Raw genomic sequence first — 16,341 nt, 5'->3', positions numbered from 1 at the left:
GGCGGTAGTCATTGAAGCAGGACGGTGCAGGTTTCTTCGGCACAGGAACGATGGTGGCAGCCTTGAAACACGAGGGGACGATGGCCTGCTGCAGGGAAACGTTAAAGATGTCCGTGAAGACACCCGACAGCTCCCCAGCGCAGTCCTTCAGCGCTCGACCCGGGATGTTGTCAGGGCCCGCCGCCTTACGGGTGTCAATAGCGGCAAGCGCCCTCCTCACACCGTCGGCAGAGAGGCGCAGGGGCTGCTCGTGTGGCGGGGGAGTGGTCTTCAGCGGGCAAGTGCTGTTCTGGGCGTCGAAGCGAACAGACTGCCAAACAGACTGAAACAGGTGCCATCAGGAGATAGGCTGTGCATTTTTTAGCACATCCAGACACTTTTTAATAAGCCTGCATTTATGAGACATCATACAGTTTATTGGCACGTTTACCACTGCTGCCATGGCGGTAAAGACACGTGTTCGTATTAACATTTACATTGGTAAAGAACAAATTTCAATCAAAGATGGTTGATGATTGATGATTTAAAAGAATATCTTATTTTCTTCTAGCACGTTTTTTTGCGATTTTTCCTTTTTTTCTTTTTTTTTTTCTCACTGGTAAAAGCGTGTCCTGGGTCGTTCTCTGGGTCCTGCCGGTGGGACATGCCCGGAACACCTCACCAGGGAGGCGTGCAGGAGGCATCCTAGTCAAATGCCCCAGCCACCTCATCTGGCTCCTCTCAAGGAGGAGAGAGTGGTTCGACTCTGAGCCCCTCTCTGATGACCGAGCTTCTCACAAGTGCCCAGACACCCTGCACTTGTAAATGGGATTGCATTCTTTTGGTCACAATGCACAGCTCATGACCATAGGTTCTACATGCATTTATATTTTCATTTTCTTATTAGGTTTACAGTAATCCCTCGCTACTTTGCCGTTCATTTATCGCGGCTTCAGTACATCGCAGATTTTTTTTCCAAATAAAAAAATAAATAAATCAAAAATTCCAAATAAAACTTCTAAATTAAGAACGTTGCCCACACGCCAGCAGAACGTAGGGAGTGCCCACTCAGTTGCAGGACGTACACTTGTACTTTTTTATAAAAAAGTTGTTATAATGATAAGAGTTCTAAAAACATATTAACAGTGTTTTACCTTGTTCTAAATAATTGTTATAATATTAAAATAGTTCTGAAAACATATTTACAGTATGTACACTTGTACCTTGTTATAAAAATGTGTTACAATAATAGGAGTTCTAAAAACATATTTACAGTATGTATACTTTAGCAACATCTACGTATGTTCACACACACGCGCACGCACGCACACACGCACGCACACACACACACACACACACACACACACACACACACACACACACACACACGTATCATATTTATATTTATGATATTTAAGCATTATTTTATGTATGTCATTTACACTACATATTAATATAGTATTTACATGTTTGAAACTATTATTTGATGTTCTAATGATAACACTTATATGGTTTAATATACACTTAATGATACACAATAAACGTATGTAGTATGTTAAAAAAAAGGGGGACCCTACGCGGATTTTCACATATCACGGGTGGTCTTGGAACCAGTTATCTGCGATAAACGAGGGATTACTGTACTGTACTTCACTTAAAAAATGTACAGTCTGAATAGGAACCGCACCAAATGAAAAAATTTAAGTCCGCTTTTGTTCCGGACGAAACAAGTGGACTAAAGTAGTGTTTCCCAACCTTTTTTCATTCACGGCACACCTTTTCATTGGAAAAAATCTCGAGGCACATCACCAACAAAAATCTGTTAAGTGTTATACCAGCTTCTATATTAATATCAGTTATATTACAACGAAAGACGTAAAGTCCTATCCCTATATATGAAGAGTCAAATAATTGAATAAAAATAAATACTAAATATTCTTTTAATTGTATTTTTTTTAAATAAAAGTGAGTTTTTTAAAAAATGTTTTAGACAGTGTAAGGAATAAACTATTGAAAGTGATTGTGATTAAAATCCAAAAGAATCAGCATGACTTTGTTTAATGTTTTAGACTAGCGCTATAAATATTACGACAATAAGAACAATGCCACTTCTAAAGACACTCTGCTGGTCTGACAGTAGCTGAGTGGCTATCACAGTCGAAGTGTCTCGACTTGACTGTGTATTTTTTGTTGGTGAAAAATTAACAATCCAGGCTCTCTGGTTGAACCGAATGCTCTGATTTCCATCGGACCTCAAACGCACCACAACCGTCATAGTGTATGTCACTGTTAGCAAAAGCACACAGCAACTCACACATAAACTGAATATGTGCCGATGCAATACAATCAGACTGACACAACATGAAATCTCAAGATTCTCCGATTCTCCACGCATGCACGATTAGCAAGTGGCTGACCAGGCCTTGTGCGAACTGACCAATAATTAATATTGGACAATCCCACGGCACAACTGAACATCTCTCACGGCACACCGGTGTCCCGCCCGACAGTGGTTGGGAAACACTGGACTAAAGGACTTTTCTGGTCTGAATACACCCTAAGGTACCCGCCTAAATAGTCATTGTTTGAGTTATATATTAAGTAAAGTGTTTCATGGGTTGTATTTATATTTCTCAAACCCACAGCCTTCAAAACTTCTAAACAATTTACAACCAATGAATTTCATTCACGAGTTTTTTTCCCCCACTAAAACCGTTGAGTGCTTTCAATTTTCATGAAAATGTCCCTCATATTTTCATTAAAACAGTATATACTCAGAGACACCTTCATTGACTCACATACATGCACAAAGCTTATCTTGTTTCGTCCAGAAATCATACTGAAATAGCTCGTTTAATTAAGGTAACTGTGCATATGTGGGTGTGTCTTCGTTTTTGTAAGTATTTTTACAGTTAATCTTTGCTGTCCTTTTTCTTTCATCCACAGACATCCATGGTCTTTTATAGTTGTGAAAGGAAACCCGTCTTCTGCTGTAGAAGATCATGCTCTCTATCAAGGTGAGAATCTTTTTTTCAATCTATGCTGTCCAGTCAGCTTGTTCTGCTCCAGCGTTCACAGGACAAAACAAAATTATTACATTTTATTGTGTTAGATATGATTAAAATTGTGGAAAATTGTGAATAACCCGCAGACAGAAATATTTTGTATTTTTACAAGGCTAACGCACTATGCATATTTTGTGTGTTTGTTAAAAGGGACCAAAGCCTCTTCAGAAGCCCGAAGTTCTCGCGTTTTTCATATGAGCTATGCAGAGCATTTTACTGTAACAGCCAGCAGCCAGTGGGTACAAGGTACAACCTGCTCACACTTTTACACGATATTTTGACCTGGACGGAAAGAGAGAGAGAGAGAGAGAGAGAGAGAGAGAGAGAGAGAGAGAGAGAGAGAGAGAGAGAGAGAGAGAGAGAGAGAGAGCGCGAGAGCGAGAGATAGCTCTGAGTTTAAATGTGCAAATTTTGGTGTCTGTTGACAGACTGTCCAAGCAACACACGGAACACACGGTTTTCTCTAAGTAACATGTCATTTTGTAAGACTCCAGCTTGTAGACAGTAGACTTCATAAGGCATTGAATGGCAGAAACCATCCATCCATCCATCCATCCATCCATCCATCCATCCATCCATCCATCCATCCATCCATCCATCCATCCATCCATCCATCCATCCATCCATCCATCCTTTGGGCAGTAGGCTGGGGACACCCTGAACTGGTTGCCAGCCAATCATTCGCACTCAGATCTACGGACAATTTGAGTGTTCAATGGGCCTATCATGTATGTTTCGGGGATGTGGGAGTGCCCCCATGCAAGCTCAGGGAGAACATGCAAACTCCACACAGGAACGGTGGAGCCGGAATCGAATCCATAAACTTTGCACTGTGAGGTTGACCTGCTAACCAGTTGAAAACCTGCCGGCCTCATTGAATTTATTTTCCATCCTAACTTTTACAGACTCCTAATAATCACAGGAGTAGTCCATCTCTTAGTTTTCCTCTCAATCTTCTCTTTTCAGTCAATAACCCTCTCTAACCTTTTGCAGAAAGAGAGTTTAAATTATGTGATATTAGATGCAACACCTCAAGAACTAAACATTAATGGTCGAGTAGGCAAAATATGGCACTTGGTTAATGATCTCACTTGGATTCTTCAACATCTCCTGTAATTAATCAGCCATTGTATTATCATCACAGCATCTTGTTCTCATCAATAGTCTGCCCCAATGCAATGCTGGTGTTATCGACTTCGCTGTTACCATCGCTTCATATCTGATTCCAATTAGGTGCTTCTCAGCTTCTTTCTCCAGGCTGTTAGGGCCCTGAACTCGCAACCCCCTTCTGCGTAGCGTGCGGCACTGTTGCGCTATTTTCGGGAATGTCTGCTGTACGCGCACTTGCTCCCTTTTTTTCTGCTCCTCTTATTTATTTATTTATTGTTGTGTTATTTATTCATTATTTATTCAGCACGCTTTTGTTATACTTGTTTACTTGTTTGTCTGTTGTGAGCCATGTCTTGTCACCGTGGGATAGGGGGGAACGAAATTTCGGTTTCTTTGTGTGTCTTTGACATGTGGAGAAATTGACAATAAAGCTGACTTTGACTTTGACTCATCTTCCACCCGATTGCAACTTTATGAAAGTAACTCCCCCCCAGGCAAGTTCAATATGTGTGCACCAAAGTAGTGGCTGCGTCACATATGTTTAAAGATTAATGTGTAGTCTGACTCCGTTTCAGTCTTGAAATGCAGCCCATAGACAATAATTAATCACATGGTAATGGGTGGAAAGACTTCTTCAATGACTTCTTACATACCAGCCATCTAAGAAGCGTGTGAAAGATCGGCCAGTGCAGCCAAATGCAAAGTGAAGCAGAATTTATTGTGGAGGGAAAGGGGAACGGTGAAGGGCTGGAGCAGCGAACGGGTGAGGCTACGCTTGTCGGGTGTGGGGAGTCGGATGGTAAGCTAGGGGAAGGAGCTGGTGGCTGGACTTCTCACTGGCGAGGACTGGACGTGGCTGACGGGTGATCTCCGAGGAGAACAACTGCAGACTGACAAGGTAGCATTGGACAGACAGGACAAGGACCGAATCGTAAAGAGACGGGGAGTCAAGCTTACAAGGACCGGTGTGCACTGAGACATCACGAGACAAGCTGACATGAGCTGTAGCGCTGGCCGCGCTAATATCGTGCTCATTGGGAGCTGAATCCTGTCAGGGAAGGAATGGAGCAGCTTGGACCAGGGTTTATTGGAGAACTCAAAGACAGACTATAAGAAGCTTGACTAGGGATAAGACTAACTGAACAAAAAGACAAGGTAAAGACAGGAACGACGACGACAGACGAGTTGAGAGACATTAATGATCCGACAACGGAGTGAGGGGCAGACAGGACTTAAATACAAAACACAAAACACGAGGCAGGTGACTGTGGCTACATTGATTGAGGTAACACAGGAGGGGAGGGGCAACGCGAACAGAAACCATGGTAACAAAGACACAATACAGCAACTGAGGATGAGTCGTGACAGTACCCCCCCACAAGGGACGGCTCCCGACGTCCCAAAAAACCAAACCCCCACGCGGCGAGCGGGGGGGGGGCGGGGGGGAAGCGCACCAGTTCAAATGACCTCACTGGCCATGGCAAAGTCCTAACCGCGCTCGACGCCAACTCTGGAACATAACCGCAATCGGCAGCAACTCTGGGGACATGAACCACAATCGGCGGCAACTCTGGGGACATGAACCGCAATCGGCGGAAACTCCGGGGACATAAACCGCAATCGGCGGAAACTCGGGGACATGGACCGCAGTCGGCGGCAATTCGGGGACATGAACCGCAATCGGCGGCAATTCGGGGACACAAACCGCAATCGGCGGCATACAAAAAGTCAGATCCGCAATCGGCGGTGTTTGGAAGTCACCAAAGTCGGCCGCAGCCGTGGGAGTGGGGCCAGGGACGATCGCGAGTCCGGCGCAGCTGGCTTGAATTCTGGCGACGCCCGTGGATCCTGCGATGCTGGGGTGAGGCCTGATGGCGGCCGCGAGTCTGATCGCGCCGGGAGGCTCTCCGATGGCGGCTGCGGAGCCGGTGTCGCTGGAGTGAAGTCCGACGGCGGCCGTGGAGCCGCTGGCGCCAGAAGCACTCCGATGGCGACCGAGGGTTCGGTGTCGCGGGAGCGAAGTCCGATGGCGGCCGCGGAGCCCATGGCACTGGAACAAGCTCGGGTGACGGACGTGGATCGGGCGTCGCTGACGGGAGCTGTTGGTGGAGGAAGGTCCAAGCACTGGTCGCTGTGATGGTCGGATCATTCTGTCATGAATCGGATGGAGCAGGGTGACCAAATGCAGCTTCGACCAGGGTTTATTGGAAAACTCAAAGACAGACTATAAGAAGCTCGACTAGGGACAAGACTAACTGAACAAAAAGACAAGGTAAAGACAAGGTAAAGACAGGAACGGCGGCGACAGACGAGACAAGAGACGAGAAGACATTAATGATCCGACAACGGAGTGAGGGGCAGACAGGACTTAAATACAAAACATGAAACACGAGGCAGGTGACTGTGGTTACATTGATTGAGGTTACACAGGAGGAAAGGGGCAACACAAACAGAAACCATGGGAACAAAGACACAATACAGCAACCGAGGATGAGTCGTGACACGGGCAGGCAAATAAATCACAGCTCTGCTGTTATTCTGATGCACACGTTTTCAGTGATATTTAAGATGGTATACTCATAAATGGATGTTGACAAGAATTTTAAATACATTTGACATTCAATCCTACTTTGTGTGTGTGTGTGTGCGTGCGTGCGTGTGTGTCTGTGTGTCGTAGAGGCTGAGTGGACAGAATGGTTTGACAGGGATGATGAAAGAGGATCCGGTGACTGGGAGAAGCTGTCAGATCTGCGTGAGGCCTATCCGGACCGTCTGTGTAACAGTCCGCTGGACATTGAGGTAAATCGCATATATGTGAATATTTTGTTCGACACCGCAATAACTGACTTGGATAAAATTAAAGGATTAAAGTAAGCCATTCTAAACTTTTGGACATTTGAAGGTTGTAAAGAAAATAAGTGAATGTCACTCTTTGGCACTGTCAAACGCACCTCTTGGATTAAGGTGCCCCCGGCTTCCCGGTAACGGGTTTGTTTTAGCCGGGTTCGGAGATTCGTCCGTAATCTAACCACCCGAGTTAAATTAACTCCACCGGAATCAATCTAATTTCTGTACGACGCCAATCCCTCTCAAGTCACCCGAAGCTCGAGCCGAGTAACTCAATTCGAGGCAAGACTTCGAAGTGACCGCATCATAATGATGGCTCCCCGCTAGCGTTTGAAGTTCTTATTTGTTACGGATATTTTTTAGATGTCTTTGTTAAGACCTCAGGGATTCGTTTGTATAGCGCACCCAAGCACTAGTTTTGCCGAAGTAAATGTTGCTATGGGTCCGTTCCACTTGGTCGCTCATGCAGCAAGCCGACCAGCTTTTTTATTCGAAAGAGAATCGAATTAATAAAAGTGTGACAATAATAGCATTTAAGAAGAAAATTAATGCACATTATATGATTAATTCTAACTTCCTATACGTAGATCTAGCACTTAACCGTCGGAGTTCTTCACCCCACTTAATTGCTTTAAAAAGAATAACAACTTTCTTAAACCGGATAAAAATGTCGTGCTCTATTTAGATTTGCCCAATAATTAATTTGGAAGGCAAGTCTATTTTTTGATCGTGTCCCGTTTAACTTTTGACACGGCCCGACAAATTTAGGAACTGCGCCGCGCCCGACGGACAATCGAAATACTTTTATCCTCCACCAACTCCAATGATTTATTTTAACCGTTGTCGTTATTTTATTTAGAAGAAGTAAATTTTCAACAATTCACTTTTAACGAAATCCACTCTTCCCTTAAATATTTACGAAAGTTATTCAATTCTCTAACTTGCTCGGAGTTACTTTTTCCGCGGCCCGTCAAAAAGAGGAAGCGGGCCTGAGCCTTTCAAATAGTTAAATAACTTTCCGTTCTACACAAAACCAATAATCCGATTTAAACACCTCCGTTAATTTATTCAGACGAAACAAACTTTCGAACGGATCGAAATTCACTTGTGGCTCAAATAACTACGGAAGTTATTCAAGTCTCTAACTTGTTCGGAGTTATTTTTTACGCGACCCGTCAAAAAGGGGAAGCGGGCCTGAGCCTTTCAAATAGTTAAATAACTTTCCGTTCTACACAAAACCAATAATCCGATTTAAACACTTCCGTTAATTTATTCAGACGAAACAAACTTTCGAACGGATCGAAATTCACCCGTGGCTCAAATACCTACGGAAGTTATTCAAGTCTCTAACTTGTTCGGAGTTATTTTTTACGCGGCCCGTCAAAAAGGGGAAGCCGGCCTGAGCCTTTCAAATAGTTAAATAACTTTCCGTTCTACACAAAACCAATAATCCGATTTAAACACTTCAGTTAATTTATTTTATTTAAATCGGCCCCAAACCATCGGTTGCATATTCAGTACAAATCCGCACACAACGAAGTAAGTAATATACAAAACACATTTATTGAAGAAACATGGAATAGAATTACAAAACTCAATTACTCCAGAAACCGAACAATTTCACTCACTGATACCCGTGTTAATAAAATCATTCAATCCCAGAACAATTCGACTGCAAAACACAGTTCATGAAAGAGGGAAGAGGTAAATACCAGCTGCGTGCTATTTTTGATGGAAGCAAAGTCGAGTGATCAATTCGATCTTACTTCTAAAATCCAAATTAGAGAAACAGGCTGGCCTCGAGGGAGCCAGCGGCCCGATGACTATTCCCCCCTCTCGCTAAAATACATAAAAACGGTAAACCCTCACCTATTTCTCCTGTAAAGTTGTCCAGTCCAATTTTTGGGAGTAAATCCAAGTTAATTTCAGTCCAGCGATCCTGCGTCTCACACAAAGATCTTCGGGACTTTGGAAAAAAATCTTGAAACTCCTCCGGGCTTCTTCACGTATGAGCGCTCTTTTGGGGGAAAAAACCCTGAAGCTGTCCCTGCAGGACTTTTTATAGACTTCTCAGTCCCCCCCTCCCCTTTCTTTGTTCTATACCTTCCCTATAGGGTAAGACTGCCCAGTTTTCCCACGCCTATAGAATGAACTGGTCAGTTTTCCCACACCTACTATAGAGTAGGAGTGCCCAGTTTTCTTCCCACGCTTGGACATCTGTGGCCTTCAGCATCTGTTTCCGCCCTGACCACGCATTACTTTCCACCAAATGCACAGCTAGCCCCTGGTAAAACCTTTCACTTCCCCTTTTCTTCTCTTCCTGTTCCATGAAAATAACTTTTTAAAGTTACGCTTCAATTAACTCTGAAATAAAAATCCAAACCCTTGACCTACTTCTCTAAACAATTTAGGTCACACCACTATTCTCATAGTGACGGGTCTCTTGATCGAATTGACAAATAATATTGCTTAAAGCAGTTACAGAATACATTTTTAGCCAAGCAAAGAAATCAAAAATTAAAAAATCACATTTGTGCTTCTCCAAACAATTTATGTCACGCCACTATTCTCATAGTGACGGGTCTCTTGATCGAATTGACAAATAATATTGCTTAAAGCGGTTACAGAATATATTTTTAGCCAAGCAAAGAAATCAAAAATTAAAAATCACATTTGTGCTTCCATGCGTGACTCACACTCTGACACCGTCTTCCTCTTTTATTTCTATTTTAACTGGCTTAGCTTATCCTGGCCCCTCTTTTGGTCTCACGTTTTGGTCTGGCGCCATCTTTTGGACAAATTTGGAATTTCAACTCTGCCAATTTATTCCTGTGAACAATCCATATTCTACCATTTGCACCATCTCTACCCCCCATGTTACATGACAGCACCCACTGTATGGTGTGGATAGTTTGATATACGTATGCATGCCACCATTTTCTCATCTGTTAAAGTTTATTCTTTGGACGGACTGACGATGGACAGAGCCTCTGATGGACGCGATGATGTAAGCACTTTTAACATAACGCGGACAGCTGGTCGATTGCATTATGACTTGTCAATCGTGCACTTATCTGATGTAAGTGACCGGCTCTCCGTTTACAGGGTAAAATTCTGTACTTTAGCCCCTCTGCAGTAACGCAGTATGTAGGGGAGACGAGAATTGATTTAAGCTGGTACGGAAAGAAGATTCGTTCCGAGTCTAACCGCTGTTCAGGTAACTAATCTATTGTTAGATTAATTCCGTCATTTCCGGACGCCAGTCCCTTTTAAAGCAACAGGATCCCGGGGTTGAGTAATTCCTTTTCGAGACCCGGGATCAAATTGATCGCGGCCGTTTCAGCGGCTCTTCTTTCCTATAATGATTGGGGCTTTTGTTAACCACTCGGAATAGATTTAGCTGTCTTTGTTAAGACCACAGGAACTCGTTTATTTACACTAGCGTGCAGCCACACTAGCTGAGCTCAAGTTAACGGTTTCGAACCAGATTCTGACACTCCCTGATGTCAAGGATTAAAGCTGTCTTCATTTAAAAAAGAACTGAACGGTTTAAAGTATGACTATGATAGAGAAACAAAAGAGATTTAAAGCATAAAAGATCAAAGTAATCATTAATCGAAATTAAATGATTATAAAGTAGAAATTTAATGAATAAGCAAGAAAAAGAATTACAAGTTTCAATTGTTCGAACAACTAACAATAATTTCCACTCACCCTTCTCAATAGAGCAAAAATTATTCAGTCTCGAAGTTCTCTCGATTGAAAACTCAAAAATATAGTAAAAAAGGGTAAGAGGCTACAGGTCTAAAATGCTGTTTGGTGGAAAAGTCGAGTGATCGGTTCTCCTTGTTCCAAAATCCGAATTCTGTTTAAAAGAACAGGCTGGCCTAAAGAAGGGAGACGTGCCAACGCCCTGGAAATGGCTCCGCTCTCCTGCACCGAGGTCTGCATCTCCTTTAAGCTTAAAATTTGACTAAGTCCAATCTGAAGATAGTATAAATTCATCCTAAGAGACCTTGGGTTAATCTCAGAAAGGATGAAAACTATATTTTTCTAATTGGCGTCCTCGACCCACGGCAGTAGCCTGCAGGGGCAAACCCCTGATGGTGAGAGCCCACCGGGCGAGAGAGAGCCCTGTCTTTGTCCGAACGAACCTTTTATACCAGTTCAGTTCGTGGGTACTATGCCTGCTTGGTCACGTACCAGTTTTTTTCTATGACGTCATACATTGGCCTCAGATGACCCAAAGGCTTCCAGAATAGACTGCACCTGCATCTCGGCCAGTCTCAACCGGATTCAACTCGATGAGGTGACCATGTTCTCAGGGATGTAACAATTTTCTCAGGAATGCTTCATTCTGTTTTCCACTTCCAAATCTTGTCAACTGTCCGTCAACTTGATATTTGCAAATGTTTTTTCTCTGACTTGTGTTCCGTCAAACAGCATTTTGTTTAGACCTCACCATGATGAACGTGACCTCGGGTCACGCTCATGAGTGGGATCTCAGTCTTCCACTACTTAGTATCACCATTAACCCTTTCCGCCTCCTTGTCGTCGCTCACATTTATACATTCATGTGTAAATGGAACATCAATATTACATACATGTTTGATACTGATTAAACATCGTGACAATAATAACACATAATTTCACAATAGTCAATTTAACACGTAATCATAACTATGATCGTGGATTCTCCTAGTTAGCAGATTAAAACACTCAAGCATCTTCAAAACATATTTTGACAAGCTGATGACCTCTAGGTCAAGCTCAAGCGTGGGATTGCAGTCTTCCACCCACGGTACCACTGTCAACCCCTTGTCCTTACTCAACTTTTAATACATTCATGTGTAAATGAAACATCAGTGCTATGATGCTGCTCAACTAACTATACAATATTGCAAAGCAGAATAAAATAAAGTATATTGCAGCTTACTCTAACTGTGATTAAGATGTCTCATTCTCATTACCTAACGATGAGCATGGGCTTCCCTAGTTAGAAAATTAAAATATTAAAGCAGTTTCAAAGTATATTATAGCAAAACAAAATAATATAACATAATCCAAAATTGTGTGTTGCTGTGCTTCAGAACAAGTCTTCATCTAATCGATGACTTTTCAAACTAATAATTTACTATGTTCGGTCAATCTGACTTTGGCACCATCTTCTGGTGAAATTTGGAATGGAGGTTGACTGATTCAACCAACAAATTCCCCTATTCCATTTTAATAATAGTTAATTTGGAAGAACTAACTTTTAAGTAACCCTTACTCAGGCCCCCTTCCTCAGGTCATCCATGTCAAGCTTTGAAATTTGGAATTTCATCTTAGCCAATTCGTCTGGGCCAAATCCAATACACACTCGCGCACCATCTTTTACCTATCCACCATGTAACTCGACAGACTACTGACGATGATGAACAGTTGCCCAGGCCAATGACGAAGGACAGACAGGGAAAATTAGGTAAATTACCCATCTCTGTAAATGAATAAATAAATAACTAAATGCGACATCTCAATGTCTATTGAGAAAGCAGTTGAGGCAGGCACGGTCAAGCACACAGACCAGGTTTACACCAATGATTACGAAATCAAACCAACTTTGATATGTGAAGAAACAACCAATTATAGTATAATCTATCTTGATAAAAATCTGGGGTTTATTTAGAGGTTTATTTATATATTTATTCATGTACACATGTATTTATTTACAAATGTGTTTGTTTGTTTGTTTGTTTGTTTGTTTGTTTGTTTGTTTGTTTGTTTGTTTGATTGATTTAAATGTAGTATTGCACTCAATCCGCCAGGATGTAGTCTGCTAAAATTGAGAGATTGAGAGAATTCCAATTACAATTTTCTTAATAGTTTTCATTGTATTCATAGTTCATGTTTGGTGAAGGTCTGCTCTCTATTTTATGGCTTTCTATTTATAAGCAGCATGGAAATTAAACAATAACACAAATCTATTTTTTTCACTGTACTGAACATCAATAAAGAGCCCTAACACCACGTTAACTCCTAATCAGGGAGTCAATGCCAAATAATGTATCTATTTTGATTGAGGTTTTCCCTGTTGGTTAGCTGATCAGTCAAAAACTTTTCAGAATTAGTTAATTACTGTAGATATTTTATCACCAACTGGCAAATATAACATTTTTCAGGTAGGATATTTGGATAATTGCACAAAATGCAAAGGCTTAGGGTTTTACATTGTTATAATTCTGTAATACTGATGTTTTTGTATTCTTTCTTTCCAGGCTGAAACAAATGACGGCATACCCTCTAACCAGACAGGGGACGTGATCCACAAAAATAACAAAGATTATGGCTTTGTCTGCCGCAATAAAGACCAAGCTCATGGCCTCTGTCACAACTACAGAGTTCGCTTTCTGTGTGGAAAACTTGGTAATTGTATTTTTTTATTTTTTTTTATCAGAATGTATCTCAGGTTATTTGTATGAAACATGGGCGTTTTTCTTTACTTTTTGCTGGTGTTTGATGTGACGGACGTGTCTCTGCTTTGAGAACAAGCAACGCATGATAATTTAGTATATGCTTTACATTGTTACATTACATTACATTACAGTAACATGGTGATGAGACCTAGGGCCCTATTTTGGTGGACTGGCGTAAAGTCGGGCGTAACTCAATTTTCGTGACAGCCCAAGTCTAGTCTGGTGTGTTTCCTTGGTGTATGGTTGTTGTGCTCATATGGCTGTGCATTGTCATTTTCATGCAAGGGCAATCGTTCAGTTCATGAAAGCAACATGGGGCAATCCCTCTGAAACATTAATTGAACAGAACTTCGAAAAATGTCCCAAATATGAAAATGTAGGATGCATGGCAGCCTCAGTTTCCCCCTCCATTGCAGTTATAAGGCAATTCGGTGAGCCAACGACACAGACTTTAAGCTCAGCAGTTTTTTTTTGGGGGGGGGTTCTGCAGTGTCAGGCACGGCGGACTCGGGTTTTCACTTCGACCGCCCTGATTTTCATGCAAATCAGGTAAAAGTCTACTTACATCCCCCAATGGGGCATAAAGTTGTAAAAGCCCCCTTACACCCAGTTCTACCAGCACAAAGTCCGACAAAATACCAAAAGAAAGAAAACTCCATCCATGTGCACATTTAGACTGTTCTTTGCACTAGACTTGTGCCCATTACAAATAGGGTCCGAGGTCTCCGCTTTTTGTAGAATACATTGTTAGCTGTCAACAGTCATTGTCCATTTCTCGAGTTGTAATTCTTATTCTCCAATCCTGCAGTCCGTCCTCAGGCCTCAATTTCAATCGACATGTTGTCCAACAGCACAATTTTGGAGCTTGCAGACCAGCCTATGGGTTGGCAACCTGGGGACCATGTTGTGGTGGCCAGCACGGACTACTCAATGCATCAGACTGAAGGGTTTGAACTAATTCCTTGCCCTACTTGTACACTTAACCAAGTCAAGGTTCGAGGTGAGGAATCTGACTCACAGCACAATCACACATCTTAAAACATTTCAATTCTTAAAATTAAAACTGAAAATACTGAATTAATATTCTTAGTATTAATATTGATTAATATTCTTAGTATTAATATGACTTGCAGTGCTTGACTTGTTTTATTTGATCGAGCTTCAAGCTCCATTTGTGAATCATTGACAAGGATGTTATTGTCGTAAACCATGGAAGGTAAAGCAGAAAGTTTCTGTCGCTCAAGAGAAAAATTATGAGGCTGGTATTTGCCAAACCGCATGTTGACAAGTTGTTGGGTCTAAATAAGATTAGACATTAAATCACTCGCTGGAATGAAGAGGAGAAGACAACCAGAACAGGTTTACTCGCGAGGAGAATGATAGAGAAAGCAATCTCAGTTACAACCTCCATCAGTTCTGAGTCCTTACTCCACGTGCCCCTCTTTTTAATGTTATGGTTGCCCTGGTTACAGAGGCGTTGCTACACTAAAGGGAGGGGGGATTGTGTCTGTAGCAACGCTGATTGGCAAAAGAATGTAGTGTGGTGTGAATTAGCACTTCGTTGTTGGCTCGTGACCCCCCGCAGAGGCCGTCCCCAGCTGACCTCCCTCAGTTGGCTGACTTGTCCTCGACGCGGGTCAACAAATACCCTGACGCACGTTGATTGCCGCTTTGCTGTGGAACAAATGCAACTAGACCTTTGCTAACTTTATCTACTTGGTAATTAACACACAATAGTAATAAGTAACTTGCCCTAAACATTTCAACACACATTAAGCAAACGTGAGGTAACCGGTATGCAGTTCCTTAAACAAACATTGAGTAAATATGGGATAACTTTTATGCAACTACTTCTAACTGTATGTAACCCTTAACAAAGAAAAACAGGTCTGATAAACTACAAGCTATGAACCGAACCTACCACTAAATAAAAGGAATGAAGTTCCTGTGAATCAAACAAAGAACATGTCACCTATGCAAATAAGCCCTGCTCATTGTTAGTGAAGGACTCTTACGGGAACCAAAACACACAGACAACATAAGGACAGGAAGGATACAAATGGCTGACAGGGATCAAAAGACATCCCTATCACAAAAAAGGAAGAACCTAGATAAAAGGAAAAGATAAACTCGTAAAGGCGAGGCCTCCAGGTCTGGCAGGCCAAAGCTTCACTTAAAATTATTCCAACACAAGTCAAGAGGCTTCTGGGAGAAAGTCCCATAGATAGACGAGAAAAAATTCTTGTTCACTTCAGTTTATGGAGATATATTTACATTATATTTAACCCATTCCTGCTTAAGGCCTGTCCACTGACTATAGGGATGATCAGTATCCTGATCAAATTAGGTCTATAAATAGTAATGGTGAAATGGTAAAATAGTGATTCCAAACGGTAGCTGATAACAACAACCGTTTAGCAAGATACCTGCAAAATGTCATATTCTGCATATTTTACTAAGGTATAGCTGTGGAACTGGAGTAACTTTGCAGGTTTGCGTGTTTTTAGTTCAATGCAGGTCACATTTGAACAACTTGGAGTACTGTGTTGGAGTCTGGGAAAGGTGTGTGAACTGACTCAGCTTCAAGGGAAAATCACAGCTCGTATCCTGTAGGCATGTGTGTTTCTTAATGGGCCTTTTCATGCTGACTTAAACATTAAATGTATGTACCGTATTGGCCCGAATTTAAGTGTGTGCATGTGCACGTGTGTGTGTGGTTCTGCAACAGGCAGAAATACAGCACGTAAGTCAACGCTTAACTTCTGATGTCACACAACCCGAGTAGACGGCACACATTACATAACTAACTGCGCGTAACGGTTCCGCTATACTAAATAACCATAAATGAAATACTCTCGGCAACACATCAAGTCATCGAGACAACA

At 42.0% G+C, this 16,341-nt stretch overlaps 1 protein-coding gene across 2 annotated transcripts in view; it reads left to right on the top strand.

Moving 5' to 3' along the window:
• Positions 1-16,341, top strand: part of LOC125966881 (cell migration-inducing and hyaluronan-binding protein) — a 266,570-nt gene that overhangs the window by 109,719 nt on the left and 140,510 nt on the right. For both annotated transcript variants that reach the window (XM_049717394.1, XM_049717393.1), the window contains exons 7-11: positions 2,926-2,996; positions 3,195-3,290; positions 6,832-6,953; positions 13,259-13,406; positions 14,265-14,456. In XM_049717394.1, the coding sequence (XP_049573351.1) occupies positions 2,926-2,996; positions 3,195-3,290; positions 6,832-6,953; positions 13,259-13,406; positions 14,265-14,456 (629 nt within the window). The remainder of the gene's footprint in view (positions 1-2,925; positions 2,997-3,194; positions 3,291-6,831; positions 6,954-13,258; positions 13,407-14,264; positions 14,457-16,341) is intronic.

Source organism: Syngnathus scovelli, chromosome 4 (genome assembly GCF_024217435.2).
Source record: "Syngnathus scovelli strain Florida chromosome 4, RoL_Ssco_1.2, whole genome shotgun sequence".
Classification (NCBI taxonomy): Eukaryota; Metazoa; Chordata; class Actinopteri; order Syngnathiformes; family Syngnathidae; genus Syngnathus; species Syngnathus scovelli.
Note: the sequence above shows the minus strand (reverse complement) of the source record. Positions and strands in the feature narration are given on the sequence as shown.